The 23,130-nt window shown below is 37.6% G+C and overlaps 1 protein-coding gene across 3 annotated transcripts in view; it reads left to right on the forward strand.

Moving 5' to 3' along the window:
* LOC139731020 (MAP kinase-activating death domain protein-like) overlaps window positions 1-23,130 on the forward strand; it is a 107,946-nt gene that overhangs the window by 73,296 nt on the left and 11,520 nt on the right. For 2 of the 3 annotated variants that reach the window (XM_071641901.1, XM_071641902.1), the window contains 12 exons: window positions 15-423; window positions 5,946-6,008; window positions 8,154-8,291; window positions 15,361-15,866; window positions 17,298-17,454; window positions 17,876-17,996; window positions 18,498-18,562; window positions 18,948-19,099; window positions 19,608-19,715; window positions 20,795-20,959; window positions 21,596-21,671; window positions 22,524-22,630. In XM_071641901.1, coding sequence (XP_071498002.1) covers window positions 15-423; window positions 5,946-6,008; window positions 8,154-8,291; window positions 15,361-15,866; window positions 17,298-17,454; window positions 17,876-17,996; window positions 18,498-18,562; window positions 18,948-19,099; window positions 19,608-19,715; window positions 20,795-20,959; window positions 21,596-21,671; window positions 22,524-22,630 — 2,067 coding nt within the window. The remainder of the gene's footprint in view (window positions 1-14; window positions 424-5,945; window positions 6,009-8,153; window positions 8,292-15,360; window positions 15,867-17,297; window positions 17,455-17,875; window positions 17,997-18,497; window positions 18,563-18,947; window positions 19,100-19,607; window positions 19,716-20,794; window positions 20,960-21,595; window positions 21,672-22,523; window positions 22,631-23,130) is intronic. The other variant, XM_071641903.1, reaches the window with a different exon arrangement.

Consider the following 23,130-nt stretch of genomic DNA (forward strand, 5'->3'; position numbering starts at 1 on the left):
AATGGAATCTCCAGAAAGTGGACAAGGCAGTATACAAGGGCCTTGTACAAGTGCTGAAAGCAGTGCTTACTGGCCTGGAGTTCTCCTTTGAGCACCACACCACAGGAGGAATGGCCAGTGCCTTTGCCCTGCTGGAAATTGCCCACACACACTACTTTGGCAAGGAACCGGAGAACCACAAGAAGCCAGAAGGGGGTAGCAGTGGCCACCACCGAAGTGGCCCACCCAAGGCTGGCACTGCTGGTGGCACCCATGGTTCGTATCGCCTTGACGGGATGCTAGCTCAACAGGTGCATCAGCACCCTAGCTCCATTGGTGTTGGTGGTGGTGGTGAGGGGGTTAGCGGTGGTGGGATGCTAACCATAGGCAGCCGACCTTCAGAATCACATAGTCTGAATGAGGATAATTTCATAGCAGCCATAGGTGAGATATACTGAGATATACTAATGTGAATAGTGAGGATCAAAGCTCAGGTATAAATCTCTTTAAGTAGACAAGTGGCCTCAATGTTTGAATGAAGATGGCATGATAGCAAGTATAGATAAATTGGACATCTTATCAATTCTTGTTGCCCAAACGTCTCCCCAATCTTTGATGGAGGATACTAATAGAGCTGCCATGCTGCAGGTACGCAAACCAAAAAACATAGCATTCTCCGAAATTTGATAATGAGTATATTTAAGCTGCCTTTTGTTAACTAATCATTCTCGAAATCATTTTTCTCAAGTTATCTATTACTACTCCAAGAAAATATTGGTTCTTCCTTTTTCAACTAGTGAGCATTCTCTCATGTGACTGACCATCACTGCTATTAACATATCAGCTTACAATTTGGCTGTATCAGTGTCATTGAAGTGAGAGTGAGGGACATATTATATTCAGAAAATTAGTTGAACTCTCACTTCTTTGGGGGGGGGGGGGTCACAAGAATTTGATAACATTCAATTCATGGATATCTGTTTTATGAGAGAAATGACCTTTTAGGTTAAATATCAGTTGAAATATTTCCATCAAATGCAATGAAAAATGTCTCCCCAATATGTGACATTGTTACAAGGTATACAGCTCTTTCTTCTCCTATAGGAATCTATGATTTTTTATCTTTTTGTCTCTCTCTCTCTCGTTATTATTATTATTTTTTTTTTTTGAGAGAGAGAGAGAAGAGATGGAAATGAATTTCAAGTTTAGATATCTGCTTGATTTCAACATGGGCACACTTTGCCACTGAAGGTTCATGGACAAAAATACAGAATAAAAACTTTTCAGTGATATTAAAGTTCATTTATCAATGGGATTATCAAGACTTAATGGAATTCAGTTTCCAGGCATATCATGTTTACTCGTATCTTACTTCTATTAACTTTTTTTTGCCTGTAAGCATGCATAAATGGCAGTGGTAAAATGTTGAATATGCAATGGCTGTATTTGATATACCACAGTGATATTATTTTTTTCTTCTGTTGCCTGAAATTCTTTATCATCATTGTAGCTGATGCAATCTTCCACTTAACACACATCAATATTATATGTATTAGCCATGTATTTAATGCAGCAACTTAATAGAGAAACAATACAAATGTTTTGTTTTTACTTTATCTTTTGATAATTCTTTTGCTCTAACTCTCTTCTTTCTCTGGCTCTGTGCTGCTTGGTTTCTTTTTATCACTTCCTCAATGACATTTACAGAGAGTAAGAATTCACAACCTTATTATGATTCCTCTTTGTGCTATTGCATGCGCTTCACCCACATTTAGTTGCCTTCACCTGACTTTTGTTTGCCTTCATTTTGTTCCCTACTCAATGTGCTGAAGCACTTTTTACAAATAAAAGTATGATTTAAAAAAAGAAGAAGATATTGTTACAACAATCATTTGTCAAACTTCACAGTTTTGTATGTGCTACATGTGATGCAGTAGTTCCATCTTTGTTGCTATGTGTGTCTTGTACCTGGCTGCCAAGGTGACAGTGTGCCAATACATTCACTCCTTTGCATGCATTCTTCTAACTCTTTTAGAAATAGTCTGAGGTGTAATTGGGATGATGGCGTGAGGGAAGTCAGTAACTAACCCTCTTAAATAGAGATAGTACTTTATTTCTCAATCCGTCTCTGTAGTCGTCCATCACAAATTCAGCTACTCACAAAATTATTTTACAAGCCAAGATTGGCCAGCTATAATGCTTACAAAATATGTAGCAGTATACAGTATATCAACCTTCTGACAAGTTACAATTGTAGTAATGTGCATGTGAAGGTGAAACAACTGTCCTGCTGGACAGAATTAAAAAGGGCTTTCTGTAGTGTAGCTGGCAGTAGGAATGACACATTTTAAAGTAGGATGAATACAGTAAGGCATCATAAAGTAGCATTCTAAGATTATCATCAAAGATGACAGGTGAGGTGTGCTTGTATATGAGGGGGATAATTTTCTTACAAATATTGTACAGGCATTAGCGAAGGCATCCATCATTCTTGCTGTTATTCATACAGCCAGCTATCACTCTTATCGAACCAATGAGCTTCAATTTTATACACATAAGTTCATCCCTTTCATAATATCCATCCACACTTTCTCACTGAAGTGTAATTCCTTGCTAATGTGAAAGGAAGCATACTTGCAGATTTAGTCTTGAAACTAAAGTATAGGGAAATATTCTGTCTTTTCTCTGTGTTTGCATTCCTCTTATCACTGTAGAATGCATATTACTGTGATTGTACATGTTTACTTGAAATCTTTATGTCTGTTTTCCTCCTGGTTTCCCATGTCACATGACTAGATGACTAGAATAGATGCTTTCTTGACTACCCTGAACCCAATGAGAATAGTTTGATACATTGAATACCCTCATCACCAGTATACATTTCTCATAAGCTCACAATGGGACTTTTCATTGTTTTTCATATCATTGGATAATTATTGTGCTTGACATGAGACACTGGAGTACATGTCCTTCATCATACAAACTGGCAATGTAGCTATGTGTGCACCTTCTTCAGTAATACACCCTTCAAAATGTGATTCATGAAGTAAGATTTTGTGAAGGCCAAGATCTACATGTACATTTGCATTGTTTTGAGAAATTTTATTAGACATAGTGTAAAATATGTTTTAGTTCGTAGTGGAATAGTTCAGTGTAGTAGTACTGTAGCCTGTACAGGTTACAGCTGCAGGTTGCTTCATGGTAATTTGTCTTATGAACTCTCCCTTGCAAGTTTTCACTGAGAAGGGCTCTTAAACAGTGCTGCTTTTTACAGTTCACTTCTTTTTATGATGGAGGAAGTGTTGGGAAAGCATGCATACTTTTAAACAGGAACATGTATTTTGTTTTATTTTTTGAGAACCACATTCATACACCAATGAGTATTAGTCAGGCAGAAAGAATTGCTCTGTAAAAATGCTATATGCCAGAGTAACGTCTGTACCCGACATTAGCCCTTTCAATTTTGATTTGCATGGAAGGGCTTTTTTCTTTTCTTTTGTTTCTTTTTAATACTGCACACAGACATGAAATGCTTAAACAAACAGACAAGGCTGACAGAACACACCAAAACAAAAAGAAAGCTGTGACATCATGCTGAATAAAGTGAAGTTAATACTGGGATTATGTAACTTATCAATAGTACCTCAACCTGTGACTAGGAATGCTTTCCAACTTATGATAGGCAAATTTTCTCAATTGATCTCTTCAAGATTTAAAGGGGTAAAACAAAACAAGGAGTTAGGTAGCAAATATTTGACCAATATATACCTCTAAGCTGGATCCATTTAGCAGTAATGCACATTGCATGTCAGTCAGATTAAAAACCCTTGTATAAACCTAATGGCCCGATTTCACGAAGGTGGTACAAATGAAACCATGGTTTAAACCATGGACAAAAACCATGGAGCACCAAGTGTCGCATGGAATATTTTGTTACGAAATTGGTCATTTCGTCGACAAAATGACCGTTTTGTTAACGAAATTATCATTTTTTGGACGAAATGTTCATTTAGTTACAAAATGTTGTCATTTCGTTACAAAATAATCATTTCATCGACGAAATGACTGATTTCGTAACGAAATATTCCATGCGATTCTTGGCGCTCCATGGTTTTTGTCTATGGTTTAAACCATGGTTTCATTTGTACCACCTTCGTGAATTCGGGCCAATGTGTGTATGTCATCTGTATTTTAATCTAGGCCACACTTGCTCATTTGTATTCTAACATGCCAGTGTGTAGTCTCCCCATCAACCTCCATCAGCCCCCTGTAGATACTATCTTTCACTCATCTTAATGCTACCAAAGCTCTTAAGAATTTCATGGTATTCTAGATTCAGTAGTGACAAATTTGTATTTTTCCCAGGGGATGATGACTGGTGTTATTCACTGTGACATCATATATCACTTTCCCTTGTAGAAAATGTGTGTCTTTCACTGAAACATGCAATAGCCCCACCCCTACCCATATTTGCCTGTATTTGAGGATTTCCTTCAAATGGACTTTGTGAGACTGTTTTGCCCCTTTGAATGTCAATAACTGAAGTGAACTTGTGATTTGTGTGGCCTACTTTGAAGCCGCAGACAGGATACTCCACACACTTTAGATGTTTCGTTGTTTTGGTTTTTTTTGGGGGGGGAGGGGGGGAGGGGGGAATTGGAGTGCAGGGACATAATATCACTGTTTGTCATGAGTACAAGCCCCCTTTCCTGTCTAGCAGGTGGGACATTGTAGTCTTTATTGATTTTGGGGTCTTTCTGTGTGATGTGACTTTGCCACCTGTACAAAATATCTGGGCATTCAGTTTCCTGGCACAATATGATTTAACACATCATTATTTCCAGGGTTTGGTCAATATGCTTGTGGTAATGGCATTCATCTTTCTTAGTGTATATTATAAAAAAAGAGAGAAATCACAGGTTTGCAGTTAGACCGGTTTCAGGTCATTTTTTAGGCTCAAGACATTATCCTGCTTCTGAATGTCTTATGTGTATAATAACAATTCAGACTGGAAACTTATGAGTAAAATCATGAATAGATAAGAAACCAAATAAGTTTGATTTCACATGCAAAAAGATCCCAGGATCTACATTGTCTTATTGCCACTCATCATATTGGTAGCAGCAGGTGTTTTAGCATACGTAAGTCATTGCAAGACAAAGCATAACCATCCAGTTTAGATGTCGCTCACTAAGACTACCATACAACAGTAGAGGATAACCACTTCTGAGATTGCACTAAAGACAACATGTCATTTTGGGAACAATCATGACAAAAGTCATATTTTGTTGTCTGAATGTTGGCTGGTATGCAAGGAAGCCTTTACTTTGTTCACAGGCTTATGTGTGAATGTTAGCCAATGATACAACATGATGAGTTGAATCGATGTAGCCATTGTCTCCATAGAAGAAAAGCACCATTATCACTTACTGACCACCAATCTTTAGGGGCTCTCTATCCAGTATGGTAAGAACACCATAATAGGCACAGCTGTCTGTCTGTCCTGCATACACCCCACTGTTAGCTGTAGTGTCAGGTCTACCTGTTGTTACCATGGGAACAAGTAGGGATGCAGGGGACTTGGGAGGAGCAACTGACAACTGCTTGTGATATTCTGAACCTCGGCAATGGAAGAGCTGTGTCTAATTTTTATCAATGAACATGTTTCAAATATTTACCTTAAGCATTATGGGAAGCTACAAGTGTCATAATGGTGACATCCCAGTAGTTATTAAACAAAGGTATTTTCTGAAAACACATCTTTCAATATCTCCTCTATCCATATATTAATAGCATCCTCTTAGAAGGTATCCTTTCAGAATCCTAAACCTGAAGTGCATTTGATGTACAGGAAAACCATGGTATCATGTATTGCCAGTGATATTTTGTAACCTAAAGTCAATGTGGTGCAAAACACTAAAGGGATGTATTAATTGTTCAACTTGATTTCATGAATTCCTTTCCAGGTTGGCAGAAGAGTGGTTCTGTGAGTAGCAGCAGTACAAGTACAGAAGAGGGGACTATTAAACGTGAGTATCTCAAACTCGTCTCCTCACCACTAGGGACTATTCAAAGTAAACAGCACTGATGCAGTACTGGTTCAGACAGGGTCAGTGCTAAGTTGGGTTTTTATATATATATATATCTCTTGTTTGAAAGGTCAGGGCACTCTTGGTGAGCTTTTTTTTTTTTTTTTTTTTTTTAGTATCACATATCTAGAAATTGTGAGGTATGATACACTTCAGAGTTTCCATTTCTTGCATTGTGATTATGAACATGCACACACACACAAGAGAACATCCAAACAAGCCAAGAAGTGAAAAGTTAAGAGGAGACAGCAACACATATTGCAGTGGTCCACATACTGAGGACAGCTTTTTCTTTGTGAGTATTCACATATACATAGCACTTGCAGTCTGCACAAACACCCAACCAAACATCTAGACCCATATCCACACACTCATCAGATCCACATACATATTGGCCCGAATTCACGAAGGTGGTACAATTGAAACCATGGTTTAAACCATATACAAAGACCGTAGTTTTTTATGGGGCGCCAAGTGCCGCATGGCCTATTCCATGACAAATCAGTCATTTAGTTGACGTAATGTTAACATTTCGTAACAAAATTGACGAAATGACTGATTTCGTAACGAAATAGGCCATGCAACACTTGGCACCACATACAAAACTACGGTCTTTGTCCATGGTTTAAACCGTGGTTTCAATTGTACCACCTTTGTGAATTTGGACCCTTCAGTTCTTGTCATACCATTTTTTTGTTTCAAACCATCAAACATAAATTTTCTATTTTTTTTTTTTGACAATACAAAAGTGCTGTCATCATGTACTCAATATATGTCATATCAAAGGGGACTGTCGGGCTAAGGAACACTTTTGTCTATCTGTTTTTGCTTGACACACATGCCAATTAAATAGATAAAGCATGGCTATGATATCTGGGAAAAGAAAACCTAAAAAATGATTAATGGCGTTTACAGAAATAAATCAGTACATAAATTCTGTATGTGACTTTCGTCTGTTTGGGCATTTTAATGATAGGTATATATTCAGTGCTTATTGCTTCTATTATTGGGCCACTGTATTGATAATAATGAAACAACAGCCGTATGTACCCACAATCAGTAGGTATAGACAAGATATATCATCACCCATAGAGGTTGTGACTGGGTGAATGCAGGGGTCAGCAATATATCGCTCTCATTGCATCCACTGTGTCTGTAGACGCATCATGATAGAGCATCAACTCAACATTTAATAGCACAAATTTGTCCTTTCGTTGAGTTGTAAAGAAAATTTGAGATGATAATAGTTATTATGTATCCTTATGAGTGACTTATCTGTCATATAGCCAAAAACAGAATCCTTGCCTGGTGATCCCCTTTAAAGTATGTGTGTTCTACAAATGTGTGACATTTTTGCACTTGGTATGTACTGTGTTTTAATATGTTTGAGCTCATCTGCACTACGGATGTTGTATGAAAACGCTCATTTAACCTGATTGTCATTCATTCTTAATTTTGTGATATGTGAACATAAAAAGTTTGGAAAACAATGTAATCACCAATGTAACAGTTTTTGCAATTTTGCCACCCCAAATACAATTTGTGTATGAATAACTACTTGTTCAGCAAAGGAATGAGTGTATGTACAAGACAGATCACAAGCAAGAATAGTTCCAAGAAAACTTATCTATGAAATAGCATGTGGCATCATTGACCAGCCTGTGATAAAAAAGAATGAGGCATAAATGTACATAACTGCCGCTTCTGCCCTGCCCTCCACACAGGCAATGTCTTGCTTTCTCCAAGCAATTCAGTGATTATATATTGTGCTTTCACTCCAAAATATGCCAAGCTGAAAATGCATTGCTGGCCTCTAATACAGTTTACAGTTTGTTTGTAGAACTGCCATTGTCATACACATTGAGTCACTCAGCATTCCTGCTTTCACAATAACTGTTCTTGCAGCGTGCATTTGTTTGTCGTGGAATCACAGTGACTGCACCCTTTAAGTTGATTTGCCTCATCCCTACCACCACAAAGTCTGCCCCACCCATGTCATTTGTTTCATGTTTCAGTCTACAAACCCACAATCCATCACACCATTCTCTGCTCACTGACATTCTTTCCTTCATGCGGTATGATCAGTGCACTCCTCCAGTTTAGGGGACAACCGTAATGACAGTGCCTATGAACTAATCGATGAGTCGGAGATCCCCATCGGCACAGGTACAGGTGCTGGGGTACATGGCGCCGTGGGTATTGCAGCTGGCATTGCTGTCACAGGTAAGTGGTCAGCCTTACTCTGCACACTCAGACATGTTTAAAAGCAGTACCCCTTCCAATATGGAAACAAATGTGATATATGGGATGGCGAAATTCTGCCATAGCTCAGAATTCTGGTTTACAGAGCTGCCAAGTCTCCTAGATCTTGCAGGGGGGCTTCCTGAAAAGAGATTATAGAAATATCCGTAATTTGGGATTTTTACATTTTTTTTTTAATTTTATATTTTTTGCCATTGAGATGCATGTAACATGTACATGTAAGTATCCCCCTGATTGCCCTTTGGAATCTCCTGTGATTCTGATGGGTGAATGTTAGCAGCCTTAGGTTAATACTGATCACTACATCCTGCAAATTAAAATGCTTTAAATTTGTAATGTGTCATGGAAGTTTCTTGAGTATAGTGACTGCATTATGACTTTTGGGCCATATGAAAGATATATATGTACACAAATCAACAATAGACATATTGCGCACAATCTTGCACTTCAATAGTGAATTTTCATATCAAAGATCTTTTTAAGATCTGCTCTTTCAGCTCTGTAAGCATGCGAGATTCATTTGATTTGCCGTACTTTTTGGGGGATGGGGATGGGGGAGTAGTAAGTCATTTAAAATTCTATCAACTCGTCAATACATTGCACATGTAACAACGAATCAAGCCATAAAAGAGATTCGTCAGAGACACATATATTATGTCACTACACATTTTGAATTCTCATGCGACACAAAAATGAATTTATGAATGCAATTATGTTGCTTCTTGTATAATATTTCTTTACATGAATAACAAGGTGATAGACCCTTGCCAGATGTTTAGTTGACATCTACATATTACATGCATCATCTTGAATACATCTGAACTGCAACATTAGAAGGGGACATTTGCTTGCAATGCTGTCATTATTTTTGTAAAAACTGCAGGCTGAATGTAAATTAGACAGCAGTGTAATCCAAGATCTGTTTTATTTCAGTTATGTATTTTTCAAGCACAGTATTCTCAAGCCACCCAGTTTATTGTCTCTGTGTGTATGAGAGCATGGCCGATTGTTATTTCAAAAGCATCCACTCTTTCACAGCAGACTGCATGCAGCATCTATTTTATTGGTTCGTTTGGTTGAAATTATCTTTGAAAAATATTGTCAATTGCCAGCCATTATGCATATTACAGTTCCTTTTCAACTTTGCAACCATTCATAGCTTCAGAATTTCTTGTCTTTTATTTTGATTTTGGCGGAGTTTTAAACACTCAATCTGCTTGCCTCCAAAACTAAATACACCCACTGCTATATTGTATTTGCCATTAAAAAAAAAAAAAAAAAAAAAAAAAAGATTTGCCACAGCTTTCTGTACTCTTTTGCTAGCATGTTTCTCTACTCTTCCTGGAATCATAAATAATGAGGTGACAAGGTATTTAGAATCACACATTGTATGCACTGATTTTTTGCTGAAGAGTGATCAATTGGGGACAGTCATGTGACATGTACATGGAAATTCTTGGAAAAAATTCTGTGACTCAACCCCCCCCCCCCCCCTAAAAAAAAAAAAAAAAAAAGATGTTAGAATTTACTTCATACCTTCCACCCCAAACAGCAGTTGATAAGGTCTATGATGATGATAATGATGACATATACCAAAATGCGCTTCAGGAATGTTAAAACCATCCTTTCACTATTAACCAAAGTACTTCTTGAAAATTGGAATATTGCAGTGAAATGTGTGATAACTTAATTCCTAGCAAGCTGCCCATACACAAATTAGAAGCACTGGAAGTCAATATCCTTTATAGAAAATAAATAGCACATATCTCATCGTGTGCATTAATTCAAAATATTTGTAGAGTACTAGTGCATGACTTAGTTTCATATAGAAGATAGCAACATTGTTTATATCAAAAAGCACATGTGGAAAATCTCCCTGTACATTGTCTATACTTAGTCTCTCAGGCATTCCTTTTTTCTCCCTTTTGGGAATATGTAACAATGTGGTCAGTGGCATACATTTTCATCACAATTGCTCCGGCTCTATCCCTTGTTTTGTGAGGTTAACTTTTACAAACCTACATTGTACATGGTGCACGTTATGTTGCCTAGTCATCCAGATGATTTGGCATGTTGTGCTTGAGCATGAAGTGGCAAGAACATGAATAAAATGCCCAACCACCCTGAACCTTTCCTTGGGAAACCCGTAGCAAGTCGAAACATTTTTTTTTTTTCAAGTTGTAAACAGAAGAAAATAGCAAGGCAATGCTCTCATGCACTCAGCTGATGACTGACATTATTGACATGTGAGAATAGAGTTTTAAAAACTTAGAGTAATTATTTGTCCATTATTAAATTGCTCAGTCAGAATCACTGTTTGCTGTGTATCGATATTGATATATTTCAGTTAAATCTTTGTTAGTGTTACTTTTGGAATTTTGAAGTTAGATCACTGTCATGAAAACATATACATGTAGACTTTGATAATGATTAGCTTATTCTTTACATTATGAATCATTCATCATTCTTATTTGCGAACTATGCCAGTACAGCACATTCAAATTTATATATGTACAACTCATGCATTCGGGGGTTGCACTAGTGATTGGTATCAGAGTACGTTTGTATCATGGACATGAATTACCCTTTTGTTTAAAAACAAATAACCACTATGAAACAGACACTGGATTGTTTTCTGTGTGTTTACTTGATGTATCCTTTTAGTGTATGTATTTGAGTTATAAGTCAATTGTCTTTGAAAGTATGAATATCAATGCATGATTTTGAACATTAATGTAATCATCAAACAATCTTAAGTTTAAGTATTCAATATTGGCAATTAGGACTTACACAAACCAATTATTCCTGCTGAATATGTTTCAGTTTGTAAACATGGTGTTGATATGTTTTCGTTGTCTTAATGATTGACAGGGTTATCATTGTTATGACTTACGAGACTGCTCTGTGGTTTGGGGTATATGACATTTTTCTGAGTTTGTTGAAATGTTTGTAAATACTTACATGTAGTATCACACTCATTGCTCATGTGCAATTGGTTTACCAAAAGTGTGTTCAAATCAACTTATGCAAATACACACAGTAAACTTTTCATATCACAACAAAGTGTGATACAGTAATTATCTAGTTCAATCATTTTGTGTGACATGACTGTAATTAGTACAAAGAGGGAATTTAGAAAGCCCCATTAATCACTCTTACAAAATAAAGATGTTTTTGTTTCATAGTAATGTTTGGAGATATATATCTACATCTGTATATGATTGTTGACCTGTTCTTTCTTTTCTTTCTTTCTCTTCATCTCTTCTCTTCTATCTCTATCACTTTCTATTCTGCCATCCTGATTATTTCCATCCATCTCTTTCTCTCTCTCTTAAAAAAAACAAAAAACTTCTTGTTGTTTGCATATCTTGGATGGATTGCTTTCACCCTTTTGTCTTCCTTTGTGTTACATTCTTGACCCTTACCCTAACATTCATGTGACAATACACACTGTCAATCATTAAACCTTTCACTTATCAACACTATATTCTGTCTTTCCACTTTGATACCCCCTTCTATGGTATATGTCTCTTGTGTGTGTCTTGCATACTATTTTTCTTTTTTTTTGTGGCTGCTATGGGTCTTTTTTTTTCTGTTTATTGATGTGTTTCTTTTGGTTCTTCTCTGTTTTTCTTTCTGTTGGTTTTCCTTTTGCTATTTCACAGATGCAGGTAGTATGCCACCAATCAATTTATTGCACATTTAAAGGTACTGATTAGACCTTTGCAAGAACTAGAGTGACATGAAATCTGTACATGGGTTTGTTGTATTCTAGAAGAGTTTTGTGATATTCTCTGTGTCGCTTCACACATCTTCTACTCTTCTCTAGTGTACTGCAATGTTATAGACCTTTTGGTGCAATGACATCAAAATTTTATGGCCTGCTCCTACAGCACTTGTTGTCCATGAGTTGCCAAGCAGTTTTCTCAAGGCTTTTCCAGCTTTGCAACAGATGACAATTATGATTTGCATAATACCCAAAGACATATTCTTGCTTTAATACGCATCATTTTCTTTTATTTTGCAAATAAACAACACTTACGGTAATTCGCTTTTCTCTTTTTCTCATTGCACATTGGGCAGATAAGAAGACCTCCTTTTCTTTTTCATGGTTTTGTCTGATAAATGAATGCCAAGAATTAAAATAAAATAATGACAGCCTTAAAGTGATCTTTATGGGAAACAAATAACACCCTTTTCTTGTCAAAAATATACATACCGTGAATACAACACAGCTCTTTGTTGCCCCCCCCCCCCCCAAAAAAAAAAGGCAAGGTGACTAAATGTTCAGATTGCTTTATTAAATACCTGTTACTTTAGTTGCAAATGTTGTGTATTTTCTCTCTCTTTTGGGGGGAGGGGGTCATTCATGTCACATGCTTCCAATTGTGTTTCCCTGATTGCCTCTTAAAAATTGTGTTGAAAGCCTAATGAAGATGAATGAATTTGATACATACAATATGAGGTAACCAAGCCAAAAAAAAAACAAACAACGAAGGAAACACTACTCTTTAGTTCCTGCAATGGCTGATCAGTACTTTTAGGGTGATGTTACAGTTTTTATTTCAGTGTCATATATGTGTAATTGCATGGGCACTGACTTGTATATTCTTGTGTGTCCACATTTGGCATTCATTTTTGCATGCTTTTTCAGTGTAGTAGCTCTGCACATATCGTATTGTTTTATACATGCATTATAGGAGTGTACACAAAATTGTAATGCATAGCATATAATCTCATACAAAGCCCACATACTCGCATACCTACAATGTATTTGTACAAGTCACAGGTATTCATTTATTAGTATACAAGCCCCTCATCTACATGTATTACCCTGGATTTTGAGTTAATTGGTGCCTATTTACTCCCAAGTATTGTCACTCTCATGTAATGTAGAATAGCAATGTCTTTTCAATTTCAATTCAATTTTCAATTAGAAGTTAATGCCAAGAACATTTTGCAGTCAAATAACTGTTGTATGAAAGACATTGTTTTGAGAACAAGAAATCTGTCTTTTTAATGTTACCAATATTGATCATTGAATAAGTGTGTTATCACAGTTTGATTTGTTTTTCAGATATGCATATTTTATGTTTTTGATACCTAGCACGTATGATTGGCGATGAACCCAGTCTTTTTTTTTTAATCTGTTTGAGGGATGAATATATATTTCATATATTAGAATTTAGCATGCCAAAGATTGGTAATCCTGATATTATGAAATGACAAAATATCTCAGTCCATTTGCTATGATGTAAGAATTAAAACTAACTAAAATATTATGTTCCAGTATTGTTTTATTGTATCTGTACAAACACATGTGGGTATGTTTAGAACCCTTGTGATGGCAGCTGAGATAATAGGTCATGGCAAGGGACTGGGATTGCTTTTTTCTTTGCTCTCTCTCATCTCTTTAAATCTCTAAACTTGTCACATCTGCATCTTTCTAAAGATTTAACATCAAGTTTATACCCATCTTACTAAATATCATTTATTGGGGCATGGAATACAGATTTGTAAAAGTGGTACCGATCCCCCATCTCCAGATCCAATTCTCTCACCCCATGCATATATTTCTTCCCATTATGTTGCATATCAGTCACTTCCTAGTTTACCCCATGGTGTTTTGTTTTCAGTTTGATTGCAATGATAAAAGCATCCGCTGCATGCTTTGATGCATACCTTAGTTCATGGCATGGATGTATATTGTTTGTAGCTATGACTCCTCTGTCATTTAAATCTTCATGTATGACATGATTTCTTTCTTTTGTAACCTGCAAAGCCATGGTGGAGTGAATAGTATCCTTCGACATGTCTTGTTTGGTTCTGTCTTATTTTGAGATATTACTGAACTGCATGTCAGCCAAGACCAGACACATTTTTTTTCCCTCAATTTTTGTGACAGTGTTGATGCTTTTGCTTGTCATGTGTTAGCTGTGAGTGGTATACTGATGAACTATTTGGAATGCTTGCATTTGTATACACCTCTTTTGCCTTGGCAGAAATCATGCACCAATTTTTCAGACTGAGATATTGATAATTGGTAGACTATTCCAGCTGACTTCTTCAGATTTCTCACAGCTTACGCCTCGATCAAAATATCTCTCAACTGTGTGATATCTGTAGCAACACTTATCTTTTCCTATTGTACAATGTACCTTGTAATATGTTTATACCTGTTGTACAAAATTTGATAGATTTTATGTATAGTGAGTGAATGCTGTTACCAAAAGATAACTTAGGAAGACATGAATTTTACAGACAAATTAGAAGAGAGAGAGAGAGTGCATATTAGTGTAGCATATTGGACTTTGAGATAAGAAAATAGTGGCGAATGAATCTACGTAATTGCAACTAAATCAAAGTTGATACACTATCATGCGATCAGCTTCCAGCTTCACCTCCGAACTCAGCTCTGTAGATATTGCATGCTGTGTTTAGTCCATTTACATGTATGCACTTCATATAAACTGTGTGTATACAAATATGGCAGCTTGGCAGATGTTTTAAATTGTGGGAGCAAAAATTTCAGTAAAATGTCCTAGGTCACTCTGGCTGAGCCATTTCTGTAAAAAGAAAAGTCACTGCAATGTGACAAGGTTGTGCATGTAGAATTGCAAGGGAAACTAATAAATACCATTTTGACACTAAGTTGTACACTGGAATCAGAGCTACCTGTAATTCAACCCCTCATTTTCTTTGTATGTCGATGTTGGTAAAGGTCTCTCCATGTACTCTCATTTACTGCTTACTGCTATGGGACAACTCAATTCTCTCTGTCTGCTAAATTAACTTACTATATGAGTACATTATGAAGACAATATTTAACCCCCCAAAAAAAGTGATTGAAGTAATTAGTTTACAGGTTTTACTTGGTGCCATACAAATCGGTGAAGTAACTCTCCTCAGCTTTTGAGTGTAAATTACTGTATTAGAGAGTGTCACCTCCACTTTGTAACATTCTGCTGTAATGCCCAATTATCCACACTTGTAACTATTTTGGGATGATGTTTAATTTTGTGACATCCAGGTGTGATTGGGAACAAGCTGGATATGACTCCTCTCACTGGGGTCAACACCAACAGCAGACAGACGGACTCTGTGCTTGCCTTGAGTAATCATAACAACTCACGCCATGAGTCTAGTGGTGATGTCAGTGGCAGCAGTGGTGAGCTTCGAGATGTGGTCATCCAGTCAGACCTAAAGGACTATGCCAATAACAACCACTACAACACAGGAGGCAGTGAGTCTGGGATCACCTTCATGATGCCCCAGGTAGACACAGAGGGCCAGGGGGAGAGTAGTGATGGTGGCCCATCAGCAGGACGCAGGGCCCGGCTCGCAGAGAAGCTTTCCAGTTTAGATTCAGAACTCTCAGAGGCCAGCACACTCGTCAGCTTCAACTCATCAGACACCCTGGGCAATGACAGTGACACTAGCTCCACCAGTGGGGTGGATGTACGAAGCAGGCGTTCTCGTATCGCCCACCACTCCATCCGGCCAGTCATGTCTGACACAGAGGTGGAACTCAATGGGGTGAGTTGCAACAAAGACTCTTTCTGAGATGTGAGTTTTCTTCAATTTGGCTCCTTCTACAATTGAAATTTGTAGGAACTCAACTGCTGATCTATAATTTTTAACAAACTGCCGGCAACCAGGGATAGCCTGGTGGAAGTGTTGCTGCCCGGAAAGCAGTAGATGACAGGTCCGAGTACTGTGATTCCTTTTTTCCAACAGTAGTTGCGATCTTATAAATTTCATTTGTAGACTGAGACAATTTGGAAAAAAAAAAACCTCACACCTCAACCTTCACTCATCTGCTTAATAATCTTTTGCTTTCATTAACACTTTTTCTCTTTGTCACAAAGTCAAATGCATCACCAAGTCCTCAAAATACACTGTCCAACTTAACCAACCATGACAAAAAAGAAAAGCATTTATAACATCAGCACAGATGACTGGGCTCACCACACTAGCAAGTTTTTATACAAGTTTGCAAGGGTTGAACAAATCTTTGACTCCCTTTATTTGCTAGTCTCTGTCAAGGGGCATTATGTCTTTCATTCAGAAATGGCTTTAATTGTTTTGAAAATTCTATTCCCAGCCCACTTCAGTATCTTATGTTTTAGACATTGCATACATTTCATAGGATAGCTGTATAGTGTGGTAAGTATCTACATGAACACATGCTTCATGCAATTTTGCCATACAATCACATTATTTTCATTACAAATATTGTAGAGTATGGATTACACATGCACACACACACACACACACACACACACACACACACACACACAGACAAGCAGAGTCTAATAAAACAAACAAATTTTCCAATTCCCCCCCCCCCCTCAAAAAAAAAAAATAGATGCTGCCACACAGAAGTAAAATCATGGTAAAGACTTGACCCTTAGACACTGGTTAATTAGAAAAGAGAATTTAAATAGAATGTAAGAAGAAACAAACTTTGTGAGATTTAAGGGTCCTACATGAAGGCAAAATTAATATTTAAGCAACAAATTTTATGCAATAAAGATAACATGACTAGGAAGCGTGATGAATTTATGTCAATTTCCATATAGATCCAAAGAACATTCCATGCCATGTATGTGTGGTTGGACATAGAACTAGGGGATACACTTTTTGAGTGATATGTAGAAAGGAATTTCTCTTCTTCACTCATGATATGCCTGTCTATATGCTAGCTGGAACCCACTTACCAACTCACATCATTGGTGCATATATTGCAGCCCAGACATGCCCAAGAAGTGATGTCAGATGTATAAGTATTCCATAAGATATTTGCTGCATATATATGGGTACGTGTAGCTGTTTCACAAAGCTCTGTGAAACTGGATAAGTTTTGTGTGTCTCATGAATCAAATAATATTCTCTTTGGGTTTTTTATTTTTGTCCAGCTCCACTTGTAGCTTTTACAGTCTTGTGTCATTTTTTTTTCCCTTCCAGTTGTCTCTGAATATAACCAAGCGCAATAGCCCTGCACGATGGTCAATGAAAAGCCGCAAGTCAGCTGGATTTCGATACCATGGCAACAACATGATATCAACAGACTCTGACACCTCGGAGGTCATCCTCAGGAGATACGTGTTTGAGGCCTTTGTGGGTAAGAATCCTGTTCTTGTTAGCTGAATGGACAATTAATATGATGGCGACTGAATCAGGATGAGATGATTAATATTGCAGTAAGATGTAAGGAAATAATTCTTATCAGAGGACGAATTTCCTACTGGATGGCATGTAAATTGCACAGATTTGTAGTATGTGGTGCAGTATTGATAGATCACAGGTACCTCTGATAAGCAGAATGAAAATATGATTGAGCATGAGTCTGATGTAGGTATGTGCAGCATTTGTTTACATCTGAACGTAAGCTTCCATGTAGCTTGTTTTTTTCTTATGACATATGTTTACTGTCCATTTCTAGACTGGTAACACACCCCTTCTCAAAGAATTTGCCTTCCAACAATTATGTAGGCACTTTTCAAAACTAAAAGTGAGTTGCGATTTTTGTTTATGACCTCCAGTGAAGGACCGGTCGTCACTGTGGGACCAGCCCCAATTCTGGGAGGATGCATTTCTGGATGCTGTTGCTGCAGAGAGAGATGCGGTTGGCATGGATCAGGGACCAGCTGAGATGATGCACAGGTGAGAGGACCCTGGCTGATAGTGATTGGTGGTAATGTAGATACCTACAACCAGTAAGGTCAATAAAGACCATAACTGTTTATCAGTAATTGCCTCAATACCATATTTCCCTGGTAATTGGTAACAAATACATACTGATTGTAAATCTGGTAAATACCAGCCTTCAAAATTACACACAAATCGATGAGATGAAAATGAAAATTAGAAGGTCAGTGTGTGTATTAGTTCTTTTTATTTGTGGTCGCCTAGTTATCTGTACATTAAAAATAAACTTAAATTTCCTTCTGTAAATTCTGCAGTCCCATTTTAAGTTATGTAATTTAATTAGTTAAGTGGTACATTACATAGATATCAAGCTTTTCAGTTGAATTTCTTTTGTTGTTGTTGTTGTTTTGGTTCAATATGTTTACTGTTTACCCACCCAGCCATTCTACAGGTGCATATCATACTGTCTATTAGTTTTATGTATCGCTGCTCATATTCTTTGCCTTTATCCCCTAGATATGAGTCACTCAGCCCTGAGGAGAGAAAGAGACTAGAGGAAGATGAAGACAAACTCTTATCAGGTAAGACCAGTATGCTGTACCTCTATTCTTCTGTATATAATGATAGTGTTAATTCATGTAGGCAATAGAAAATACCTACAGTCTCTGAAATGTTTTTTATGATTACTCAGTGTGAACTCTTATTTCACTGATTTTATGGACTGTTGGTGTCTTGTTTGATCTAATGTTAAAGATCAAACTTGTATGATTGAGGAGTAGATAGAGACCCACCCCATGTTGTAACCACTGCCTCTGTTTGCCTTCAGACCCCATACATCTTCCTGGTGCAAGTCTATGGGCTGCTCCCACTTTGTAGTCTTGATCAAAGAGTTTTCAGAGTGATGATGTCATGTGCTCAGTGTTGGCAGCTTTTTAGTTAGATTGCATCTTTCCCCTCTATTTCCAGACATGCTCTACAATATGACAGCCTATATGGTAGAAATGGAAGTGCCAAAGATCGAGGTCAAGCGGCGCATTCGACGACTTCTTGGGAGATCACATGTTGGCCTGCTGTACAGCCAGGATGTCTCAGACCTTCTGGAGCAAATCAATAATTTGGTGTGTATAAAACGAGTGGTGACATGAAGCAAGCTTTGTTTGCACACTCTGTTAGCCCTTGCAGGACTAGTCACATGTGCTCTGGTACTGACAGTTTGGTAGTCATTTTACTATTGTATCATGTTTGCTTTATGCGAAGCAACACCCATAGAATTATCATTGAAGTGATTTTTGCGTGTTGTCATGCACTTTCTTTGCAATTAGCAGTATGTGGTAGGAAAATGTTTGGATTCCACAATTGATGTGCAGTGATACCTCTGTTACCATAGCAAACATACTTTTTGATATACCATATGGGATGCTGATCTCAGCAGCCAGTGCTCTTACATATTGCTGGTGGAACTGTTCTTCAGTGTAGGCCTACCTCATTCATGATTCCAACAATTGCAATGTTTTTTGATACTGAGTATAATGTATTTGTTTGTTTTATACTTGATATGTACTTTACATTGGAAATGTACAGAATACTTGTAACAATTTTAGCTTTTCTTTGTCATTTTCTCTGTAGTACGGTAATGACATTGACCTGAGGCCGGCAGGAAGTCGTCAGATGAGGAAGCATAGCTTTGTGGTGCATGCTGGGAGTGATAACAAGGGGGATGTACTCTTCATGGAGGTGAGTTCCCCAATGCTTTCTGCATGGCATCAAAATACTGTGGTTATTTTGGTCGCACAGTTCATCTACCTTTTTTAAGATTGTGTTGTCCCAAGAGTTTGCACTGTGACAAAAAAAAAAAATACAATATGTGAATAAAACATCAAGAACAAACCGTTCATACAGCTGCAGGTAATAGTAAACAGTTTGAAGGATCATTACTATGCCACTAGATCTTTGGGCCTGAATTGATGGACATGTGATCTTTGCTATCCAGTCTTCAATGGATCAACACGGATAATTGGTCAGGACTCTCAGTCAAACTGCAACACTGTTTAGTAATCAAACTCAAGAAAGAGTGTGTGTGAGTAGCATGGCAGTACATTTTTGTAGTAGGCCTATTTTCTTCAGGTCTCACATTTGGATGCCTCATATTTTATCTGTCCTCATTTAGAGTGGACACCCCAAACTGTACAAAAATTCTGATGGGAGAAAATGTCTATTACAAAAGGATGTTGACTCTTTTCATATTGCATAGTCTCATTTACATTTAGTTGAATGTTTTCTGAGAAAAACCATAGAAGCATTTGATATCATGTCAAGTTGTATATATATCATGATATAGATCTCTGTCATTACAAGCAGGGTTATTAGTCAGGCTGTGCTCTCAACATTGCATTATCTTCCTATACACTCACAGGTAATTAACCTACTCTGCAGCAGCAAGATACTAGTACATGTTGCACAGTACACATACTGTATATTCAAGTAGCAAGGCATTCTTGAAATGGCAGTTAGGGAGAGACATGACTTATACCACATATGTTGTTTTAGACATGACTTATACCACATGACTTATACCACATATGTATATATGTATATGTAGACATGACTTATACCACATATGTTGTAGACATGACTTATACCACATATGTTGTTTTAGACATGACTTATACCACATATGTTGTTGTAGACACGACTTATACCACATATGTTGTTGTAGACATGTGTAAACTCTGAAGTGCACAACATCAAGGTGTGTGCCTCCCATACCAACATTCATTATTAGAGGCAATGTTTCCTCCACCCCATTCCAATAGGTGTGTGATGACTGTGTGATCATCCGATCTGGCAACGGTGCTGTGTGTGATAGGTGCTGGTATGAAAGACTCATCAACATGACGTACTGCCCCAAGACAAAGGTCCTGTGTCTGTGGCGCAAGCTCAACAACACCACAAAGCTGGACAAATTTTACACCAAGAAGGTAAAGGTTAATCTCTAAAGGTCATCCTGGAAGTTAGTTGTACTAACAACAGCATAGTTCAATGTCAAACAGAAAGCATAGAAGTAATTACCTGATAATGAAAATGAATTTACATACTATTAGACACAATTCCTTTGCTGGTAAACTATTATGTTTATCTGGATTAGATTTTCACTTTGATCAAGTGTTAAAAAGAGAGTTTCAACAATTGCAAGCTGGAATAGTGACAGGAGCCCATCGGTCATAGAGGTCCAATATTCACGGCTGATTGATTGCTGCCCAACTGATAGTCATAACCTATACAGTGGACTCCCATTATAACGGAGTCCTCGGGACTGGCAGTTTTCTTTCGTTATATCGAAATTTCGTTATAACCAAACAAATAAGCAATGAAAATACATAGAGCCGATAATGTTGCGGCCTGAATTTTATTTCGTTCTAAGTGGAATTTCGTTATAACCTCGTTCGTTATGACAGGAGTGCACTGTATAAGGTGCAAGTGCTTGCAGCTGTGGTAAGAACAATTTTGTGATTGTTCTGTCATCAACATTGGTGAGGATCCTACAGAATTGATTATATAAACCTTTTATGTTAATTATATGCATTTTGGTGTGTTTTTTTGTTTTCTTGTCTCAGTGTCGAGAGCTCTACTTCTGCATCAAGGAGAGTATGGAGAAGGCAGCTTCACGGCAGAAGAATGGCATCACGGCAGGTAGGATCCCAAATTCCTTTTGATATGCAAGTTGATATGTGTCGCACTATATTTTGTCAGAACTCTGAATAGCCAGCAAGCAAATAAACAACAACAAAAAGCTCACTAGTCTGTTTTCATCATCAGATTGCCAAATGTAAGGTCATATGTAGTGGCCTTGATCAAGCTGCATTAGATTGCCAAATGTAAGGTCATATGTAATGTCCTTGATCAAGCTGCTGTGTGCTAATGACTTGATGCTCTAGTTCACCCATCTCCTGTTGATGTGCTGGCTGGAGTTCAGGGGTACTGTAAAAGTAGAAATTTTCGTGGTGTTGAAATTTTTGCGCATTTTGTGCAACCAGAAACTAGCGCGAAAATAAAAGCACACAAATATTTTAAGCTTGCCTTATGTTCCAGTACTTACTTTCTTGATTCCGTGGAATTAAAAACATGTGAAACTCTTCTTACCGGGCCGAGCGCGAAAAATTAGTCGCGCGAAAATATCCACTCTTACAGTATGCTGTTATGGGCACATTGCCCTATTGAGAGAGCTCCAAGTGTATATTCATTCCTGCCACATGGCACACACCATTGCATATTTTAGACACAGTGTCCATGTAAATTGCTGTTAACCTGTATATGTATTCCTAAGGGGTGGATATATTACACAAAGGGGACTTCCTCCAAATTCTCCATGTTGTCAAAGGGTACTCTTGTTTCCTACTCCCTGGCTAGAATAAAGCCCACTAGAAGCACACAATGAGGAGATGATGCAAGAACAATTTTGCTAGTCTTGCTTGTCTTTTCATACATTTATTTTTTAATGCAACAGCTGCCATGCTGGTAATCTGATGTGTTTTTGCCCTGTAGAGCCAGAGTTAGGTGGTGAATTCCCAATCCAGGATGTGAAGACAGGCGAGGGTGGGCTTCTCCAGGTGACAATGGAAGGCGTTGGACTCAAGTTTCCCCAGTCTAAGGTATGAGTGTCCCCACCTATGTGTGCCCTGCTTTCTCATGCTCTTTCCACCGTTGTCATGTTCCACCAAAATACTTCCAAGTGTCCTCTTTTGACACCAGTCCTGTATTGTAATGTCCTCTAGTTTTAAAATGTACAGGTAGTTACATTGTAGTTTCAGGGGTCAGTGATCATTGGTAGTCCAAAGAAATAGGACAGTATACAGTGGTAAAATTGGAAAGTCGCATCCAGTGGTAGGGATGATAATCTAAGAAAGAATACAAGAGAAAGAAAGAAAAAATCTTCTTTGATTTCTGGAATCAGGCCATTATAATCTATCATTGGAAGTCATAATTAAATCATTCAGTACACAAGATTTTGAGTTTAGTTAGGCTCTTTGTAACCAAAGCTATATTTCAAATGTTTGTAAGATTCTGATCTGTGCTGATATTTTGTGTGTGTAAGGGATTGACTCATGCGTTAAATGTTAATGTCCTTATTTCTGGATAATAAAGAAATGTA

Source organism: Diadema antillarum, unplaced genomic scaffold (assembly GCF_040938485.1).
Source record: "Diadema antillarum isolate AM-2024a unplaced genomic scaffold, OU_Dant_1.0 seq00000348_RagTag, whole genome shotgun sequence".
Taxonomy (NCBI): domain Eukaryota; kingdom Metazoa; phylum Echinodermata; class Echinoidea; order Diadematoida; family Diadematidae; genus Diadema; species Diadema antillarum.